This window comes from Chiloscyllium plagiosum, unplaced genomic scaffold, assembly GCF_037043375.1.
Source record: "Chiloscyllium plagiosum isolate Xiang-an unplaced genomic scaffold, Cpla_swu_hap1 HiC_scaffold_10, whole genome shotgun sequence".
Classification (NCBI taxonomy): domain Eukaryota; kingdom Metazoa; phylum Chordata; class Chondrichthyes; order Orectolobiformes; family Hemiscylliidae; genus Chiloscyllium; species Chiloscyllium plagiosum.
The window spans coordinates 96,579,616-96,598,167 of NW_028270148.1; the positions used below are offsets into that span (position 1 = coordinate 96,579,616).

The following is an 18,552-nucleotide window of genomic DNA, read 5'->3' on the forward strand; positions in this document are numbered from 1 at the left end:
TTGGCCAACTGTAGCTGTGGCAGCTCTTTAAAGCCATCGGAACAATCTCACTTCCCTGCATTTTCTTCACAGCTTACAAATGTCTCCTTTTCAAGTGTGTATCTAATTCTGCTTTCAAAGATATTCGTGATTATGCTTACATCATCCTTTCAGGGCAGTTTATTTGCCAGAATGATTCACTATGGGAAAAAAAAATCTCTTTTGGCAGGTACTTTAATCAAGTTGGGGCGGCACGGTGACTCAGTGGTTAGCAATGCTGCCTCACAGCACCAGGAACATGGGCTTGATTCCAGCTTCGGGCTACTATCTGTGTAGAGTTTGCACATTCTCCCAATGTCTGCGTGGGTTTCCTCCAGGTACCCCGGGGGGGGGGGGGGGGGGGGGGGGGGGGTTCCTACCACAGTCCAAAGATGTGCAGGTTAAGGGAACTGGCTATGCTAAAATGCCCATAGTGTCCAGGGATGTGCAGCCTAGGCGGATTAGCCATGGGAAATGCAGGGTTAAAGAGATAGAGTGGAGGGATGGGTCTAGTGGGATGCTCTTTTGGGGGGAGTATGTGGACTTCATGGGCCGAATGGCCTGCTTCCATACTGTAGGCATTCTATGATTCTATGAAATCAAGTATCTAAGGTTTCAGCCCTTCTACCGACAATAAGGTTCTTCTGTACAATGTCTACAATAAATATTGTCACCAATTCAGGCACTGTAGCATTCTCCCCAACTATCAGAATGATTCTCTAGCTGTTTCCTGTAAATCAGGAGCTCCCCTGGAAACAATTACAATTTACTCGCAACAAAAACTGAAGTTGCTGGAAAAGCTTAATAGGTCTGGCAGCATCTGTGCAGAGTATTCAGAGTTAATTTTTCAGGTCAAGGAAGCCTTCCTCAGAGTTGATGGTAGCTATGAAAATGTTAGTTTATATGAAGAAGACAGGATGGAGGGAGAGAGTAAGGTGTAAAACAGTAGGTGGCTATAGTGCCCACAGATGGAGAAGAACAGTTGGACAGACAAAGAAGTGGACAATGATTGGGCTAGAAGGATGCATACCTATTAATGGACGCTGTTAGTGGCTAACAATGGGTTATGTGTAATAGTATGTGATAACAAGGCCTGGTGTGTGAATGTCGGGGTAAGGACTTGGGAGGGCTCAAGCTCTAAAGTTATTGAACTTGATAGAGTCCAGAAGGCTGGAGGGTTCTTTAAGCTTGAGCTTTGCTTCGCTGGAGTACTACAGCAAGCCTGAGGTAAATCAATCTCTTAAAACTATATTTGCCAAAAATGTTTATATTCCGTGGAGAGGCTACTGTCCCTGTCCAGTCTTCACAAGGCCTTGAATTCCCTTGATGTTTAAAGGATCAAGATAAACCAGTCTCCTGTAGATCCATACTGATATACTCACCTCTGAGCCACAAATGTGGATCAGAGACCCTGTTCAGAAACTGGAGTACACTGTCCAGGATGACATTAGTGCAGCCATGTAAGACGCAAACCTTTCAGAAGAGATATTAATTTGAAGTTCTGTCTGTTCTCTCAGGTAGACAAAAAAAGATATGCAGGTGATACTTTGAAGAAAAGCAGGAGAGTTCTCCCGCTGTCCTAGCCAATCTGCATCACTCAACCAACACTGTTAATACAGCACCCCCACAGCTGTTAATGGAACCTTGACCAAATTGGCTGCTGTGTTTCCGACAGTCGTAACATTTCAAAAACATTTAATTGGCTGTAAAGCATTTTTGGGGTTTCTGTAACGTTTGTTTGGATTCATGTTGAACTGAGAAATAAATCGATCATTGCATAGATACTTGCTGGCACTCGACACTTTGAAAACAAAAACTGATATTTTCCCTCAAAGCGTCTCATTTTTCCCTGTTGATCTGCAAATGGCCGACTAACAGACAAGGTAGATCAGCAGAAGGCTGGGAGAACACAGCAAGCTGGGCAGCATCAGGAGGTGGAGAAGTCGATGTTTCGGGTATGACCCGACTTCAGGATTGGGGTTGGGTGTAAGGGGAGTTGCAGGTCTCCTTACACCCACCCCCAGTCCTGAAGAAGGGTTACACCCAAAATATCAACTTCTCCACCTCCTGATGCTGCCTGGCTTGCTGTGACCTCCCAGTCTCCAGCTTGTCTACCTTGGAGTCCAGCACCTGCAGGGTTTTTTTTGCCTAATAACAGACAAGGTCTAATCTACAGAGATTGTCCAGCCAACTTCCAACCTAACCCTGAGAGTAAGGTGATCCACAGCCTGTCTTTCAACCACATTAGAGTGATTGTAAAATTCCCTGATCTGTTCACTCTTTGCTGGTGTAATTTGAATGGAAGTTTATTTTACATGGCACTTCCAGAAGGGTAGTACCAACAAGATAGGAAAAAGTCTGAGCAATGTTGCAGCCAGTGAATTCTCAGAATAGCAGTGCACTTCATTTTAAATTCAGCATGTAAGAGAGTGAACATGCAAGTCCCAACAGTTGAGGAACAGGAAGGGAACGAGACCATGGAAAAGAAGGGAATGTGGAAAGAGGGAAAGAGGACAGAAAGGAAGGAAGGGCAGAGGGATAGAAGAAAGAAGTGGGAGGTAAAGGAATGAAGGGGGGCAAGAGCAATGAAGGAAGTGGGGGGGGTTGAGAGAGAAAGAGCGAGAGAGAAAGAAAGAAAGAAAGGAAAGAAAGATGTAAGAAAGAAAAGCAGAAAGGAAGAAGTCAGGTGAGAAAACAGAGAGGTAAAGAGTGAAAAAGAAAGGACGGACAGAAAAGGATTGAAGTGGGTTGAGGCCAGATATCGGGGGAAAAGGATGGAGAGAGAGGTAGCTAGGAAAGGAAAGAAGGCAGGAAACAGGATGGAAGGATAGGATAGAAAGCTAAGAGGCAGGAGAGACAGAAAGTAGCAATAGCCAGGAAGAATGAAGGAAAGAAGGTGAGAAGGAAGAAGAATAGAGGAAGGCCACACGATTTGTAGTAGGAAGTGAAGGGGAAGTGAACCTTACATCCTCGGGATGTCCAACAATGACAGGTAGCCAATTAATTGTGGGCGGCATTGTGGGCGGCACGGTGGCACAGTGGTTAGCACTGCTGCCTCACAGCGCCAGAGACCCGGGTTCAATTCCCGCCTCAGGCGACTGACTGTGTGGAGTTTGCACATTCTCCCCGTGTCTGCGTGGGTTTCCTCCGGGTGCTCTGGTTTCCTCCTACAATCCAAAGATGTGCAGGTCAGGTGAATTGGCCATGCTAAATTGCCCGTAGTGTTAGGTAAAGGGGTAAATGTAGGGGAATGGGTGGGTTGCGCTTCGGCGGGTCGGTGTGGACTTGTTGGGCCGAAGGGCCTGTTTCCACACTGTAATGTAATCTAATCTAATCTAATCATTTAAAACTCGCTGCTGTGGAATGCTGTTGAATTTCCAGCTTCTTGTTTTGTCAGAGCTGTAACTGGTCATACCTGCTGTCCTAATGACGCTGTCAATCACCTCCCTGGGCACTGCTTCCTCACTGATAAAGCGGACACTCCTTCGTGCATTCATCAGTTGGTAAAACTCATTGGCTCTGCGGATCATTTCATCCTCTGAATAACGCTGTGATGAATATGGAATATGCTGCACCTCAGGTTCATCATTAAGAAAACTCTCAGCTGGAAATGGAAGGATCAGAGTGAAATTTGGTGCATTACACGGAACCACATAGAACTAAACATTCAGTGAGGGATGCAAAAAACAAAAATTCTGAATTAAAGCTGACGGCACAAAATATCCATGGACGTTTTGGCCAAGCGGGTACTTAAGGTTACATCACTGCTACTCCAGTTAGCAGACCTCATGTTGTCTGTCATCGTGGGTGTGACAGACTGAATCACTCAGTAAAATAATGAGTCTGTTCAGAGATGTTATTACACACTTCTGGAGCATGTGGGACTTGAACTCAGACCTTCTGTCTCAGAGGCAGGAACACTACTGCTATGTCACAAAAGCCAAAACATGCTGAGGACTTGTTGTCACGTGATTTGTATTATCATGCAGAGTCAAAATCCACCCAAACTTGTTAAATTAGCTGTCTGATCATTAGCTCAGCCTCTGTTTTAAAAAAATAGTTCCACACCAGCTCTTTTCAAACTCAAATGAGCCCCAAGATGTAATCCCTAGGGCCTCAGTAATTAACTGTTTTCAATCAAATAGTGAAAGAGGGACCTGATTGTCACCTATTTCGGGCAGTTTCAGTGAAGGGGTCAGTTTACACAGGCCCAATTCCAGTCTGAGACACCAAAAGAAACTAGTGTCAGACCACTTTTAAATAGAAACAATTACTTACAAAAAACAAACAGGCACCTTGGTGGAGTTTATCATTCAAAGCCTGGTCAGCTCCAGCACTGACCTGGCCCACAGTTACATCCTTCAGTAATGGGAAGGGAAGAGCAAAGCTTCCATCCTCAGGATGTGCACAGTGACAGGTAGCTCATGAATAATTTGAAACTCACTGCTTCTGAAATGTGTCCAATGACATTTTCTTCTGTAAAAGTTGAGAAAGAGGTGGTCTGACCATGCTCTCCTAATGAGCCTGTCAATAAAATGCTGCAAGGCAGCTTGTACCAAGGGATGGGGATGAGCTGGACCCACAATAAACTTCAGTACTTTGGTGGATGTACGGGATGCTTGTTCTGCCCATTTATGCATGGATTGTGCATCAATCACTCAAAATCAGTGCATGATACCACATTCTGTGGCATCAGGTAGGTGTTGCAAGTCAATTGTAGGGTCCCTTCCCCATCTCACTACCTATGTTTCAGGTGCAAAACAGCTAAAAGGAATTTTCCTCCTAGTAATTGAAGTTGCAATTTCAAACAATGACTACTACAATCAGCTCAATCACACTAGCAACTCCTTATGTAATTTGATGAATCACACAATGCCTAGTGTAATTAGGTTAGTCAAATATAGAAAACAGATGCAGGAATGGGCCATTCAGCCCTTCCAGCCTGCACTGCTATTCAGTATGATCATAACTGATTATGCGATTTCAGTATTCCATGCCTGCTTTCTCTCCATACCCCTTGATCCCTTTAGCTGCAAGGCTCATATCCAGCTCCCTCTTGAACATATCTAATAAACTAGTCCCAACAGCTTCCCGTGGTAGAGAACTCCACAAGTTCGCAGTTTTCTGCGTGAAGAGATTCTTCCTCATCCTGGTTCTGAATGGCTTACCTGTTATTCTTAGACTGTGACCCCTAGGTCTAAGCTTTGGAAAAGAGTGAAAAAGACATGTATTCGAGTGGTACCAGTGATAAGCAATTTTAGATATACAGCGAAACTGGGAATGTTCTATTTAATGCAAAGGTGAGTTTTAATAAGGAATGTTCAAACTTATGAATGGTTTCAACATCATAAATAAGGAGAAATTATTCCAGTGATATAGAATCAGTAACCAGAGGACATATACTTAAGGCAATTGGGAAAACAATGAGAGGGGATGTGCTGAAACATGGAATTAAAATTCTGTGGAGACACCACAGGCCCTGGAGCTGGAGGTGGCTGGTGACCCCACTTCAGACAGGCAGTGGGACCAATGGAGCTATACTGCCAAATGCCCCTGGAGCCACCAGTGAAAGATAGCACCAAACACCCAAGAGCTACCATCTTAATCAGAGTGGCCATTGCCAAGGCTGTAACTATAGTAAAATAATGTGTCCATCACCCAGATGCCCTTGAAGAAAGGTAAGTTGATTTGGGGAATGGTGGGGGTCAGGGAGACAGACTGTAATGACTGGGCTGGTCAAGTGGTAACACTGGAGATTTAGAAGACATCAGGCACACCCTCACACTTTCCCACACCATTTTGCCAGTGATTTTTATCTCCCAGCCTAACCTGAAAAGGGCCTGGAAAACCCTGGAAATTATTTTACAGTGAGTTGTTGTAAACTGGGTTACACTGATTGAAATGGATGGAGGAAGCAGATTCAATGGTATCATTCCAAACAAACTTGGATACTTGAAGGGAGTTTGTTTATAGGGCTACAAGGAGAAAGCAGAGCTGTGTAACTAATTGGATAGCTCTTCTAGAGAGCCAGCACAGGTACAATGGGTCAAATGGCTGCTTTTGTGCTGCATTATTCTGTGATTCTACATGAATGACCACCAATGCACTAAGAAGTGTTTCCAAACGCTGGTGGAATAAGTGCTCACAATGTCAAGCAGCAACCATTCATTGAATGGAGTGTCCTTCACATTGAAGGGTCTATGGGTGAATGGAGGTAAGTCTGAAAAGAACTGTCTTTGCCAAGCCTAAGCAATTTGTCAAAGTCAATATCAAGAAGCCAAGCAGTGAACTGAACATTGGGAGAAAAATCCTTTGAAAGCATCAATGAGTAGCTTACAGAACGATTAGAATGTGGACTGCACTAATAAATGGAAGAGTTGAGTAAAATAATACCTTCAGTGTAAGCTAGAAAAGTCAGTGAGAGACAAAGGAATAGAAAAGCAAGATAATAGGGTCAGAATAGGGTCAGAGGAGGCTAGAATGAAACTAAATATTGGCACAAATCAGCCTATATTCATCCAATCAATTGGTTTCATAACCTTAAAGACCTCTATCAGCTTAATGCATCAGACTTCACTCTTCTGTAGATAAAAACCTCAGTCAGTTCAGCTTTTCTTGATGGGTCCAATCTCTCAATTCCAGAATCAATCTGAATAAAACTAATGTTAAACAATAGTTACCAGACTCTGCCTTTTAAATGTGGTCAATGTCCTGGTTGATATAATCACTTTAGATTGGGAGATGAAGATTAGGGATCAAATATAATGCCGTGGCCAATAAATTCAACAGGGAATTCAGCAGAAACATCTTTATTCAGGCAATGGCTAAAATGTGAACCTCAGTATCACAAAGAGTAATTTGTTGAGAATGAAGCATTTAAGGTGAATCTAAATGGACATATGAAAACAAAGGAAATAGAGGTTACAGTAATAACTTTGGATGAAGAGGGCTAAGCGGAGGCTTGTACAGAGCATGAACAACCATTGAGCCAAATGGTCTGTTTTTATGCTGTGCTTTTTATCTATTTGTACATAAACATTTCAAGCCTAGTTCTGGTCTTGATATCAGTTGCCAAAGGTGCACACTGACAGCCGAATTAGTGAATTATCTTTTTATAGTGTTAAAGGTCGGTTGATAATTCACTGAGATAACAGTAACAGGCATTTTCTTACATTCCACATCTAAGAACAGTGAAAGTATGTGGTTTCTCTCACACAACTTTTTCTTCTCTGCGGCAAAATCGATATTGATATCCCATTGCTGCCCTGTATCACTTTTGAACATAGCACTGGTTTTAGATTAGATTAGATTACTTACAGTGTGGAAACAGGCCCTTCGGCCCAACAAGTCCACACCGCCCCGCCGAAGCGCAACCCACCCATACTCCTACATTTACCCCTTACCGAACACTACGGGCAATTTAGCATGGCCAATTCACCTGACCTGCACATCTTTTGGATTGTGGGAGGAAACCGGAGCACCCGGAGGAAACCCACGCAGACACGGGGAGAACGTGCAAACTCCACACAGTCAGTCGCCTGAGGCGGGAATTGAATCCGGTTCTCGATACTTTACACACCTCTCATGCCAGAGGTCAAACTAGGGATGACGCAATGCCTCAGTAATGCTGTCCTGTCAATGGTACAACATTAAATAATGGCACCCAACTACCCTCTTAGGCTAACGTTTAAATTATCATGAAACTATTCGAATAGAAGAAGAGTTACTTATGTTATTTGATTAGATTCCCTACAGAGTGGAAGAGTGGCCCAACAAGTCCACATCAACCCTTCGAAGAGTAACCCACACAGATCCATCTCCCTCTGACTAATGCACCTAATACTATGGACAATTTAGCAAGGCCAATCCTCAGAGATACGATTGCCTACGTGCAGGACAGGGGGGTGGACACCTGCCTCATCAGCCTGGACCAGGAGAAAGCCTTTGACAGGATATCGCATACATATATGAGGGATGTCCTCTCCAAAATGGGCTTCGGGGAGGGAATCGCTAATTGGATCAGACTGCTCTACACCAACATTGTCAGTGCAGTCTCAATCAATGGGTGGGAATCAGATAGCTTCCCAGTCAGATCTGGAGTCAGGCAGGGCTGCCCTCTCTCTCCTGCCTTGTTTGTGTGTTGCATAGAGCCATTTGCCGAGTCCATCAGGAAGGATGCGAGCCTGAGAGGGGTGACTATTCCTGGCAGCGGGGCTCTGCAGGTTAAGGCCTCCCTGTACATGGATGACGTCGCCGTTTTCTGCTCGGATACGCTGTCTGTGCACAGACTCATGTGCATCTGTGACCAGTTCGAACGGGCCTCGGGGGCCAAGGTAAACCGAGGCAAGAGCGAAGCCATGCTCTTCGGGAACTGGGCCGACCAATCCTCTATCCCCTTCACCGTCAGGACTGACCACCTGAAGGTGCTGGGTATTTGGTTCGGGGGGAGCTGGGGCGTGCGCCAAGACCTGGGAGGAGCGGATCAGGAAGGTGAGACAGAAACTGGGCAGATGGGAGCAACGGTCGCTCTCCATCGCAGGTAAAAACCTGGTCATCAGGTGTGAGGTACTCTCAGTATTGTTATACGTGGCACAGGTTTGGCCTATCCCCAGAACCTGTGCCGCCGCAGTCATCCGGGCCATCTTCCACTTCGTGTGGAGATCAAAGATGGACCGGGTCCGAAGAGATGTAATGTACAAAGACTGGTGCAATGGGGGTAAAAAACACACCCAATGCAACCCTCACCCTGATGGCCACCTTTGTGTGTGGCTGCATCAAGCTGTGCGTGGATCCCCGGTACGCAAACACCAAGTGTCACTACGTACTGAGGTTCTACCTGTCCCCGGTGTTGCGAAGGATGGGCCTGGCCTCGCAGCCGCGGAACGCTCCGAGTGGTTGGACCGTTCCGTACCACCTGTCCTTCGTGGAGAAATTTATGAAGAAAAACACCTTTGACCACAAGTCCATCAGGAAGTGGTCAGCACGTAGTGTCCTTGAGACCCTTCGGGAAAACCAGGAGAGGGCAGATCCTGTCGAGCGGTTCCCTGAGCAGACTGTCAAAGCCATTTGGCAGAATGCCTCATCGCCAGAACTTTCCAACAAGCACCAAGACATGGCTTGGCTGGTGGTGAGAAGGGCTCTGCCTGTGAGATCCTTTATGCACGCCCGGACTCTCTGCCGCACCGCACGCTGCCCTCGAAGCCGCTGCGGGGGGGACGAGACTGTCACACACCTCCTTCTGGAATGTGCCTATGCAGAGGAAGTCTGGAGAGGAATGCAGTGGTGTTTGTCGAGGTTCGTCCCGAGCAGCGCCGTGACGCGGGACTCCGTGCTCTATGGCCTGTACCCCGGGACGCACACCGAGACGAACATCAACTGTGCCTGGAGGATCATCAACTCGGTGAAGGACCCTCTCTGGGTGGTCCGAAACCTGTTGATCTTCCAGCTGAAGGAGTTGACCCCGACTGAGTGTTGCAGACTGGCACATTCCAAGGTCCAGGACTACGTGTTGAGGGACGCGCTGAAGCTTGGGGCAGCTGCCGCCAAGGCGCGGTGGGGAAAGACCACCATCTAACATCTGCCTGCCTAAGAAGAACAGTGGGCCCACGCAGTCATTTGGGCTCCGCTGGCGCCTCAGCTCAATGTAATCGCACCAACCTGTGAATAGGAATGATTACCCTGTTTCGATACGCAAAGAAATGGAATGTTTACAGAATGATGACATGTCCAATTGTATAGATTAAATATATATGAATAAAGTATATTTTTGAAATATTAAAAAAAATCTCTGGATTACTTCCAGTGCCACCCAGCAGTGAGGATAGAAATAGAAAGCTAAGCCAGATGAATGCATGGCTGAGGAGACGGTGTAGGTGAGAGGATTTTCTTTTCTTGGATCATTAGGATCTCTTCTGGGGGAGAGATGACCTGTACAAGAGGGACGGATTACACTTGATCTGGAGGAGGTATCAATATCCTTGCGGGGAGATTTGCTTGTATTACCCGGGAGTGTTTAAACTAGGGACTCTGAATAAGAGACGGGCCATCTGGAAGTCAAGGGAAAGTACATTCGCCACCGAGAGCAAGTTTACTATTCAGGGATGCCAGAGGCACAGTAAAGGGAGGACAGACCCTCTTGCTTGGCACCGCCCTCTTAAACGGTCCTACCTGTCCATCTTCCTTCCCACCTATCTGCTCCACCCTCCTCTCCCACCTATCACTTTCACTCCCACCTTCATCTACCTATCGCATTCCCAGCTACCTTCCCCCCAACCCCACTCAACCCTTTCCCATTTATCTCTCAATCCCCTTGGCCCACAAGCCTCATTCCTGATGAAGGGCTTATGCCCGAAACGTCGATTCTCCTGCTCCTCAGATGCTGCCTGACCAGCACTACACTCTTTGACTCAAATCTCCAGGATCTACAGTCCTCACTTTTTCCAAGTGACTGAAGTGTCAGTCGGAGAGCACTTTGGGTCCAGTGACCATAACTCTCTTAGTTTTGGACATATGCCAGTGTTGGACTGGGGTGAGCAAAGTTAAACATCACACAACACCAGGTTATAGTCCAACAGGTTGATTTGGATGTACAAGCTTTCGGAGAGCTGCTCCTTCATCAGGTAGCTAGTCAACCTAGTTACTTGACGAAGGAGCAGTACTCCAAAAGCTTGCACTTCCAAATAAATCCATGCTGACTATCCCTAATCAGACCTTGACTGTCCAAATGTTGGTTGATCCTGTCCCTCAGTGTATAACTTGGCATTGTGAGATTTTTAACTTTGTCTCTTAGTGTTAACATAGTTTTGAATAAGGATAGGACAGGTCCATGGTTAAGGTACTAAACTGGAGCAGGGCCAGCTTTGGACCCATTAGGCAGGATCCTGCAGAGGTCAATTGGGTGAGTCTGTTCAAAGTAAAAGGAACGATTGGCAAATGAGAGGCTTTTAAAAGTGTGATATCATGAGTCCAAGACAGTATGTCCCTGTTAAGGTAAAGGGAAAAGCTGGCAGGTTCAGGGATCCCTGGCTGATGAGGGATATTGAGGCTCTGGTCAGGAAAAAGAAGGCAGCATATATTGGGTTTAAGCTATCGGGCTCAAGAGAATCCCTAGATGACTTTAAAAAGTGTAGGAGCACATTTAAGAGGGAAATCAGAAGAGCTAAAAGAGGGTATGAGGTGGACCTGACAGATAAGGTTAAAAATAATCCCAAGAGGTTCTATAGCTATATTAAGAGGAATAGAATGGCTAGGGAGAGAATAGGTCTCCTTAAAGATCAGCGTGGCTGTCAATGTTTGGAGCCACAGGAGATGGGGGAGATTGTTAATAAATATTTCTCCTCATGATGCTAAGGAAATAAAGGAGGAGAAAGTGAGGTCTGCAGACGCTGGAGATCAAAGCTGAAACTTTATTGCTGGAACAGCACAGCAGGTCAGGCAGCATCTAGGGAACAGAAGATTCGACGTTTCGGGCACATGCCCTTCTTCAGGAATCAAAGCTGAAACTTTATTGCTGGAACAGCACAGCAGGTCAGGCAGCATCTAGGGAACAGAAGATTCGACGTTTCGGGCACATGCCCTTCTTCAGGAATCAAAGCTGAAACTTTATTGCTGGAACAGCACAGCAGGTCAGGCAGCATCTAGGGAACAGAAGATTCGACGTTTCGGGCACATGCCCTTCTTCAGGAATCCTGAAGAAGGGCATGTGCCCGAAACGTCGAATCTTCTGTTCCCTAGATGCTGCCTGACCTGCTGTGCTGTTCCAGCAATAAAGTTTCAGCTAAGGAAATAAAGGTGACAAGTGAAGATGTTTTGAACCACATATACGTTACTAAGAGGAGGTGTTGCAGCCTTAAAGCACATTAAGGTGGATAAATCCCCTGAGCCTGATCAAGTCCATCCTCGGACATTGTGGAAGGCTAAGGAAGAAATTGCAGAGGCCCTTGCAGAGATTTTTGGTTTATCTTTAGCCACTGGTGAAGTTGCGGAAGCCTGGAGGGTGGCTAATGTTGTTCCATTGTTTAAGAAGGGTAGCAAAGCTCTGACCTGCTGTACAGTTGTGATAATTGTGGTGATGTCTCCCAGAATTCTGCTGTGATGATTCTCCACTGTCCTCTGATTCTGGGAAGGTTTAGGGGTCGGTCGAGGTTTAGCTAATAGTTATATCACAATGGTTCATAATTGTTTATCTGTAGTTGGAATCTATTTATTTGTAATAAATAGTTATTGTGGTTAAGTATAGAAACCTGTTGCTAGATAACTGAATGTATTTGAAGAAGGGGTGGACAGATTTTTGAAGTGGACAGGTATACTGAACTAGCATGAAGCAGGAATTGAGAACTGGGACTGATTAGCTATAGGTCTTGTTGAATGGTGGGGCAGGCTTGAGTAGGCAGATGGCTTACTCCTGCTCCTGTCAACCTGGGTTAAAAAGATTGGTAAATGGAGGAATTCTATGTTATTTTTAAAAAGAATCTTTAACTTTTGTGGTGACTCTGGGAATATTTCCAACATACAACCTCAGTGAGGCATAACTCACTGAGTGACTATCTGTGTGGAGTTTGCACATTCTCCCCATGTCTGTGTGGGTTTCTTCCCACAGTCCAAAGCTGTGCAGGTCAGGTGGATTGGCCTTGCTAAATTGTCCATAGTATTAGGTGCATTAGTCAGAGGGAGATGGATCTGTGTGGGTCACTCTTCGAAGGGTTGATGTGGACTTGTTGAGCCGAAGGGCCTGTTTCCACTCTGTAGGGAATCTAATCAAAGACAAGCCAGGGAACTACAGGACATTTAGCCTGACATCAGTGGTAGGCAAGTTGTTGGAGAGAATACTGAGGGACAGGATCAACCAACATTTGGACAGTCAAGGTCTGATTAGGGATAGTCAGCATGGATTTGTATGTGGGAAGTCATGTCTGTCAAATCTTTTAAAGTTTTTTGAATAGGTCATCAAGATGATAGATGAGGGTAGGGCAGTTAATGTTGTCTACATGGACTTGGTAAGGCTTTTGACAAGGTCCCACATGGCAGGCTAGTCATGGGATCAAGGGAGAGCAAGTTAATTGGATTCAAAATTGACTCAATGATAGGAAGCAGAGGATGATGGTTGAAGATTGACGGCTGTTTCTTGGACTGGAGGCCTCTGACTAGTGGTGTGCCACAGGGGTCAGTGCTGGGACCTTTGTTATTTGTTACTTACATAAATGCTGAAAATGTGTTGCTGGAAAAGCGCAGCAGGTCAAGCAGCATCCAAGGAGCAGGAGAATCGACGTTTCGGGCATGAGCCCTTCATTCCTGAAGAAGGGTTCATGCCCGAAACGTCGATTCTCCTGCTCCTTGGATGCTGCCTGACCTGCTGCACTTTTCCAGCAACACATTTTCAACTCTGATCTCCAGCATCTGCAGTCCTCACTTTCTCCTACTTACATAAATGATCTGGATGTGAATATACAAGGCATGATTAGTAAGTTTGCAGATGTTACAGAATTAGGAGGTACCATTGATAGCAAGGAAGGTTATCAAATATTATAGAGGGATAATTGATCAGACGGGGAATTTGGCTGAAGATTGGGAAATGCAATTCAATACAGATAAGTGGGAGGCGTTACATTTTTGAAAGTCAAACCAAAGTATGACTTGTACAGTAAATGGTAAGGTCCTGAGGATTGTTTTGGAACAGAGGGACCTAGGGGTACAAGTACATAGTTCTTTGAAAGCAGCGTCACACGTAGACAGAGCAGTGAAAAGGCATTTAGCATGCTAGCCTTCATCGGTCAAGACATTGACTACAGGAGTTGAGATGTTAAGTTACAGTTGTAGAAGTCATTGGTGAGGCCACACTTGGAGTATTGTGTGCAGTTATGGCTACCCTGTTATACGAAAGGCAGAGTTAAACTGGTAAGAGTGCAAAGAAGATTTACAAGAATGTCGTCAGGACTATTAGGCCTGAATTATAGGGACAGGTTGGCCAGGATAGGACTTTATTCCTTGGACCGTAACCGAATGAGGGGGTGACCTTATTGAGGTATATAAAATCAAGAGGGGCATAGATTGAATGAATGCATATAGTCTTTTTCCCAGGGATGGGAGGTTGAAAACTAAAGGGCAGGTTTACAGTGAGAGGAGAAGGATTTAAGAAGGACCTGAAGGATAATTTCTTCACGCAGACAGTGGTGCATATATGGAATGGGCTGTCAGAGAAAGTGGTGAAGGCAGGTACAATAGCAACAATTAAAAAAACATTTTGATAGGTACATGAATGGGAAGGGTTTAGAGGGATAGGGTACAAATGTGAGCAATTGGAACTAGCTGAGTGAGTACCATGGTTAGCATGGACCGGTTTGGGCTGAAGGGTCTGTTTCCATGCTGTATTATTCTGGCTCTATTACACACATATATAGACAGAGAAAAAAATGGGTGATATGGGCAGTGAAAGGCTGGAAAGGCAGTTTAGTGGTCCCTATCCACAGGGTTAGTTGAGATGATTCTTTTGTTGACCAGAACAGTCCTTCTCCCAGTGCTTTCACTTATTTGCAAAAAGCACAGGTTGATTGCTTCACAGTTATGAAAGGTCTCTGACTTATTAATTCAAAAACACAGCTCAGAGAAACAGATGAGGTGAAATAAACTGGCTACCATGGTTGAGATGCTTTTTTACAGTAGAGCAGAAACACTTCCTTCTCTTCCAGAGGACTGATAGCTTCTGACCTGATGACCTTTGAAGATGGTTGAGCCTAAGATACTATCTTGAGGAGCTCATGCAGCAATATCTGAAGGTACAAGCTTCAACAGCCACACCATCTTCCTTTGTGCTAGTCATAGAATCATCGAGTTTTACAGCAGAAAATGAAGCCATTTGGCCCATTAAGTCTTTAAAGAGCTACCCAGCTCGTCCCATTCTCCAGCCCTAACTCTCTAGCCCTCTAAATTCATCACTTTCAAATATATATCTGGCACTTTTTTGAAACCTCCTATGGAATCTGCCTCCATCATTCTCCCAGGCAGCACACTCAAAATCCTAACAATTCTCTGAGGAAAGAAGTTTCTCCTCATTTCACTCCTAGTTCTCCTGCTGGCAACCTTCAAATTGGGACCCCTGGTTACAAACATACCAACTTAATAGAAACAAAATATCCTTCTTCACTCTGTCAAAATTGTTAATAATTTTGAACACCTCAATAAAGTCATCTTTTAACTGTCTTTGCTCCAAGGACAATAACCCCAATTTCTCTAATCTTTCCTTCTATCCAAAATTTACTGGTATCATTCTAGTAAATCTCCTTTGAACCCTATCCAGGGCTTTAACATCCTTCTTTAAATGAGATGCCCAGAACTGAACACAAACAAGTGACTCACACCACTGGACAGTTTCCACTTGATTACCATTAACTCATTTTTCTCGGGCTGTAGGACACATGATCAAGTTCTGCCTTAATTCAAGGGTAATCACAACTTTCATTGCACCTCCAGTTTAGCTCTTATGTCCATGTTTGCACCAAAGCTATAATGAGTTCAAGAACAAATGACCTTTGGCAGAATACAAGCTGAGCATTTGTGAGCAGGTTATTACTTTGTAAGTGCCACCTGAAGCACTGTCAACAACTTGTTGACGATCGAGAGAAAAAAGACAGAACAGTAATTGACCATATTAGATTTGTCCTGCTTTATGTGGTCATGATGTACCTGGGTATTTTTTTCTTATTTGCTCAGGTAGATGCCAATATTACGGTTGCACAGTAACAGTTCAAACAGGGACACAGCTAGAATTAAAGAATCACACAGGTTGTGATTGTTACCAGATTCAACTACCAACATTGGCAGTAACACCAACACTGGATGAGAAATATTTTCCTCAAAACCCCTCTAAACTTTCTGACCCTTCAACGCAAGGGAATAGCTACTTAACATCCATCTGTCTATGCCCCTCAAAATCTTCTACACTTGTATCAGGCCCTGCCCCTCAACATTCTTTGCTCCAAAACAAAAGTCCGAACTTAACCAACCCCCTCTTCAAGCTGAAGTGCTCCATCTCAGGCAACACCTTGGTGAATCTCCTCTATATCCCAGTGCAATCACATCTTTCCTATAGTGTGGTAACCAGAACCTCAACAGTGCTCTAGCTGAGACCTAACTAAACCTCTGAACAACTCTGTTACGACATGGGATAAACCCTCCTGCTTCATTTTAACCAGCAAATCCCATGCAGTAATCTGTGAAAATTCGAGAGACCAAGACTATCCCAAAGGTCTCTATTTAAAGTAAAAATTAACAACATTATTTCTTAAAGTATAAGTGGATAATTAACTAACAACTATTCACAACTCCTTTCTTTGACCTTTCTTTTACCTTCCCCTTCTACAATACTAGTCCAATAAAACCCCTGATTAAAATTTACCAAAAATTCAAATTTCAAAACCAGCCAGCTGTCGAATCTTCTCTTTATATCTCCCTCTGTCTTCTTTTCTTCTTCTTAGGGATTTCTGTTTCATAGGTCACTGATCAATAAAGGTACCTTTAAAAGAGCTATTCTGTGGGCAGTCAGCATGTGTTGGTGGCTTGGCAGTTCTCCCTCAAATGTTCAAGTTTTTCCCGGTCTTATACACACAAAGCATCAGATTGTGTCATTGGCTTTTAATATTGTCAATATACTAAATTAAGACTTGTTTGGAGTTTAATATTTTTGGGGATAGAATTTAAACTGATTGGCTGCATTCAAATGTGTTTTTGTCTCCAGGCAACCAGCTACTCTAGTTGCTGGACTAAAAGGTTACATTGTACCTTATTCAGGTAATTCTGCCAGCTCTTAAAGGTACAGTATCCCTTTACATCTTCATAACAACTCCAGCATAATCTCCTTGCTCATATAACCTATGCCTCAGCTGATATGGGCAAGCCTTCTTCACTACCCTATTAATCTGTCCTGCCATCTTCAGTGAGGTATGGAAAGGAACCCAAGACCCCTCTGCTCCACTGAGCTTCTTAGCATCTTATCATTCACTGAATATTCTGTTGTATTGTTACTTCTTTCAGTGTGCATCACCGGCTCCTACAAGGTATTATTGCCAAAATGTTGTTAAGGCCCACAGCCTTTGTGGTATCCCGTGCCTTCAATTGTTTCTTGATATCAAATGGAGTGAATCAAATTGGCTACAGCATGGCATTTGTACTGCTCTGGGGCTCAGAGAAAGAAATTAATTATCCACTCTGCACTTTGGACTTGACACAGTTCCAAGTGCTGCTTTATAGAGGGCCAAAGACAAATTTCAACACAGTAAATTTCCTCTGAAACAGAAGAGATAATTTTATCTTGAGGGAGCTGTAATACGAAAAGTGCAGAATTTGATTTGCATTTATGTGATCCACTGGTCAGACACAATTTGCAAAATCGTCAGAAACCTCTGGGACAGTACAGTGCAGGTACTATAGAACTAGAAAACAATAAATTATGAGGTCATATTGTGCAGATTTATGGACATAAAATATTACATAGAATCCTTACAGCAAGTCATTCAGCCAATTGGGTCCACACGGACCCTCTGCAGAGCATCGCACCAAGACTCACCTCTCTACCCTATCCCTGTAACCCTGCAGTTCCCATGGGTGACCCACCGAGTGTGCACATCCCTGGACACGATGGGCAATTTAGCATGGCTAATCCACCAAACCTGCACATCTTTGGGCAGTGGGAGCAAACTGGAGTAAACCCACACATACACGGGGAGAATGTTATCTAAGCGTGGAATCAAACCCAGATCCCTCGCACTGTGAGGCAGCAGCGCAAACGTTGGGCCATCCTGCTGCACCTTACAGTTAACATTTTTATATGTTTAAGAAAATAGATAGTTTTGTCTCCATCTACCCTGTTAACCCCATTTCCTCAGCTGGGGTAGTCCTGATTTTTTTTTAAAAAAGTTAAAGTTTGGCTGCTCAGAGATGATGTTAGGATATATTTCTTCAGGATAAGGTTGGCGGAAATGTGGAACTCTCTTCCGCGAGAGATTGTTCAGCTTGAGTAAATTAAACATTTCAAAACCAAAAATCGATGGGCACAAAATCAGGGAATTAAGGTGGGCTGTGATTTAGCAGAGACTTAAGTGAGTGTTCCAATATTGTCTACTCAAGTAAACTTCACCGCCATTTTCATGAACAGATTAACACCCAGTGCTAGTTTGTTTTTAACCTTACCCTTGTCAACTCGCAAATCTTCATCCGCCCAGGGTTTGGAATTAACTCTGTCTTCGGTTCCCACTTTTCGATCTCTCCTTGCTTTTCGCTTACTGCTCCACAGAGCAGCCAGACAAATGCACATTAGTGCAATAATAACGGGGGTCAGAGAAGAGAAGAGGACCATGGTGAGGCGCCGCGCTATCTGTGGAAATCCGCTCCTGGGGACATTGGCTTCAACAGTTGAAGGACTGCTTCGCTCTTTCGCAACCTAGGCTGACTCATCTCACTGGGTGAAAACAATGACTGCAGATGCTGGAAACCAGATTCTGGATCAATGGTGCTGGAAGAGCACAGCACTTCAGGCAGCATCGA

General features: G+C 44.5%; 1 protein-coding gene across 2 annotated transcripts in view; it reads right to left on the bottom strand.

Moving 5' to 3' along the window:
- The window catches only part of iyd (iodotyrosine deiodinase), a 31,973-nt gene extending 13,421 nt beyond the window's left edge, over positions 1 to 18,552 (bottom strand). The window contains exons 1-2 of one of the 2 annotated variants that reach the window (XM_043696449.2): positions 18,199 to 18,527; positions 3,434 to 3,622 (exon numbers count right to left, since the gene is read on the bottom strand). In XM_043696449.2, the coding sequence (XP_043552384.2) occupies positions 3,434 to 3,622; positions 18,199 to 18,364 (355 nt within the window). In that variant the 5' untranslated portion in view covers positions 18,365 to 18,527. Of the gene's footprint in view, positions 1 to 3,433; positions 3,623 to 18,198 lie in introns of both variants that reach the window. The other variant, XM_087991567.1, reaches the window with a different exon arrangement.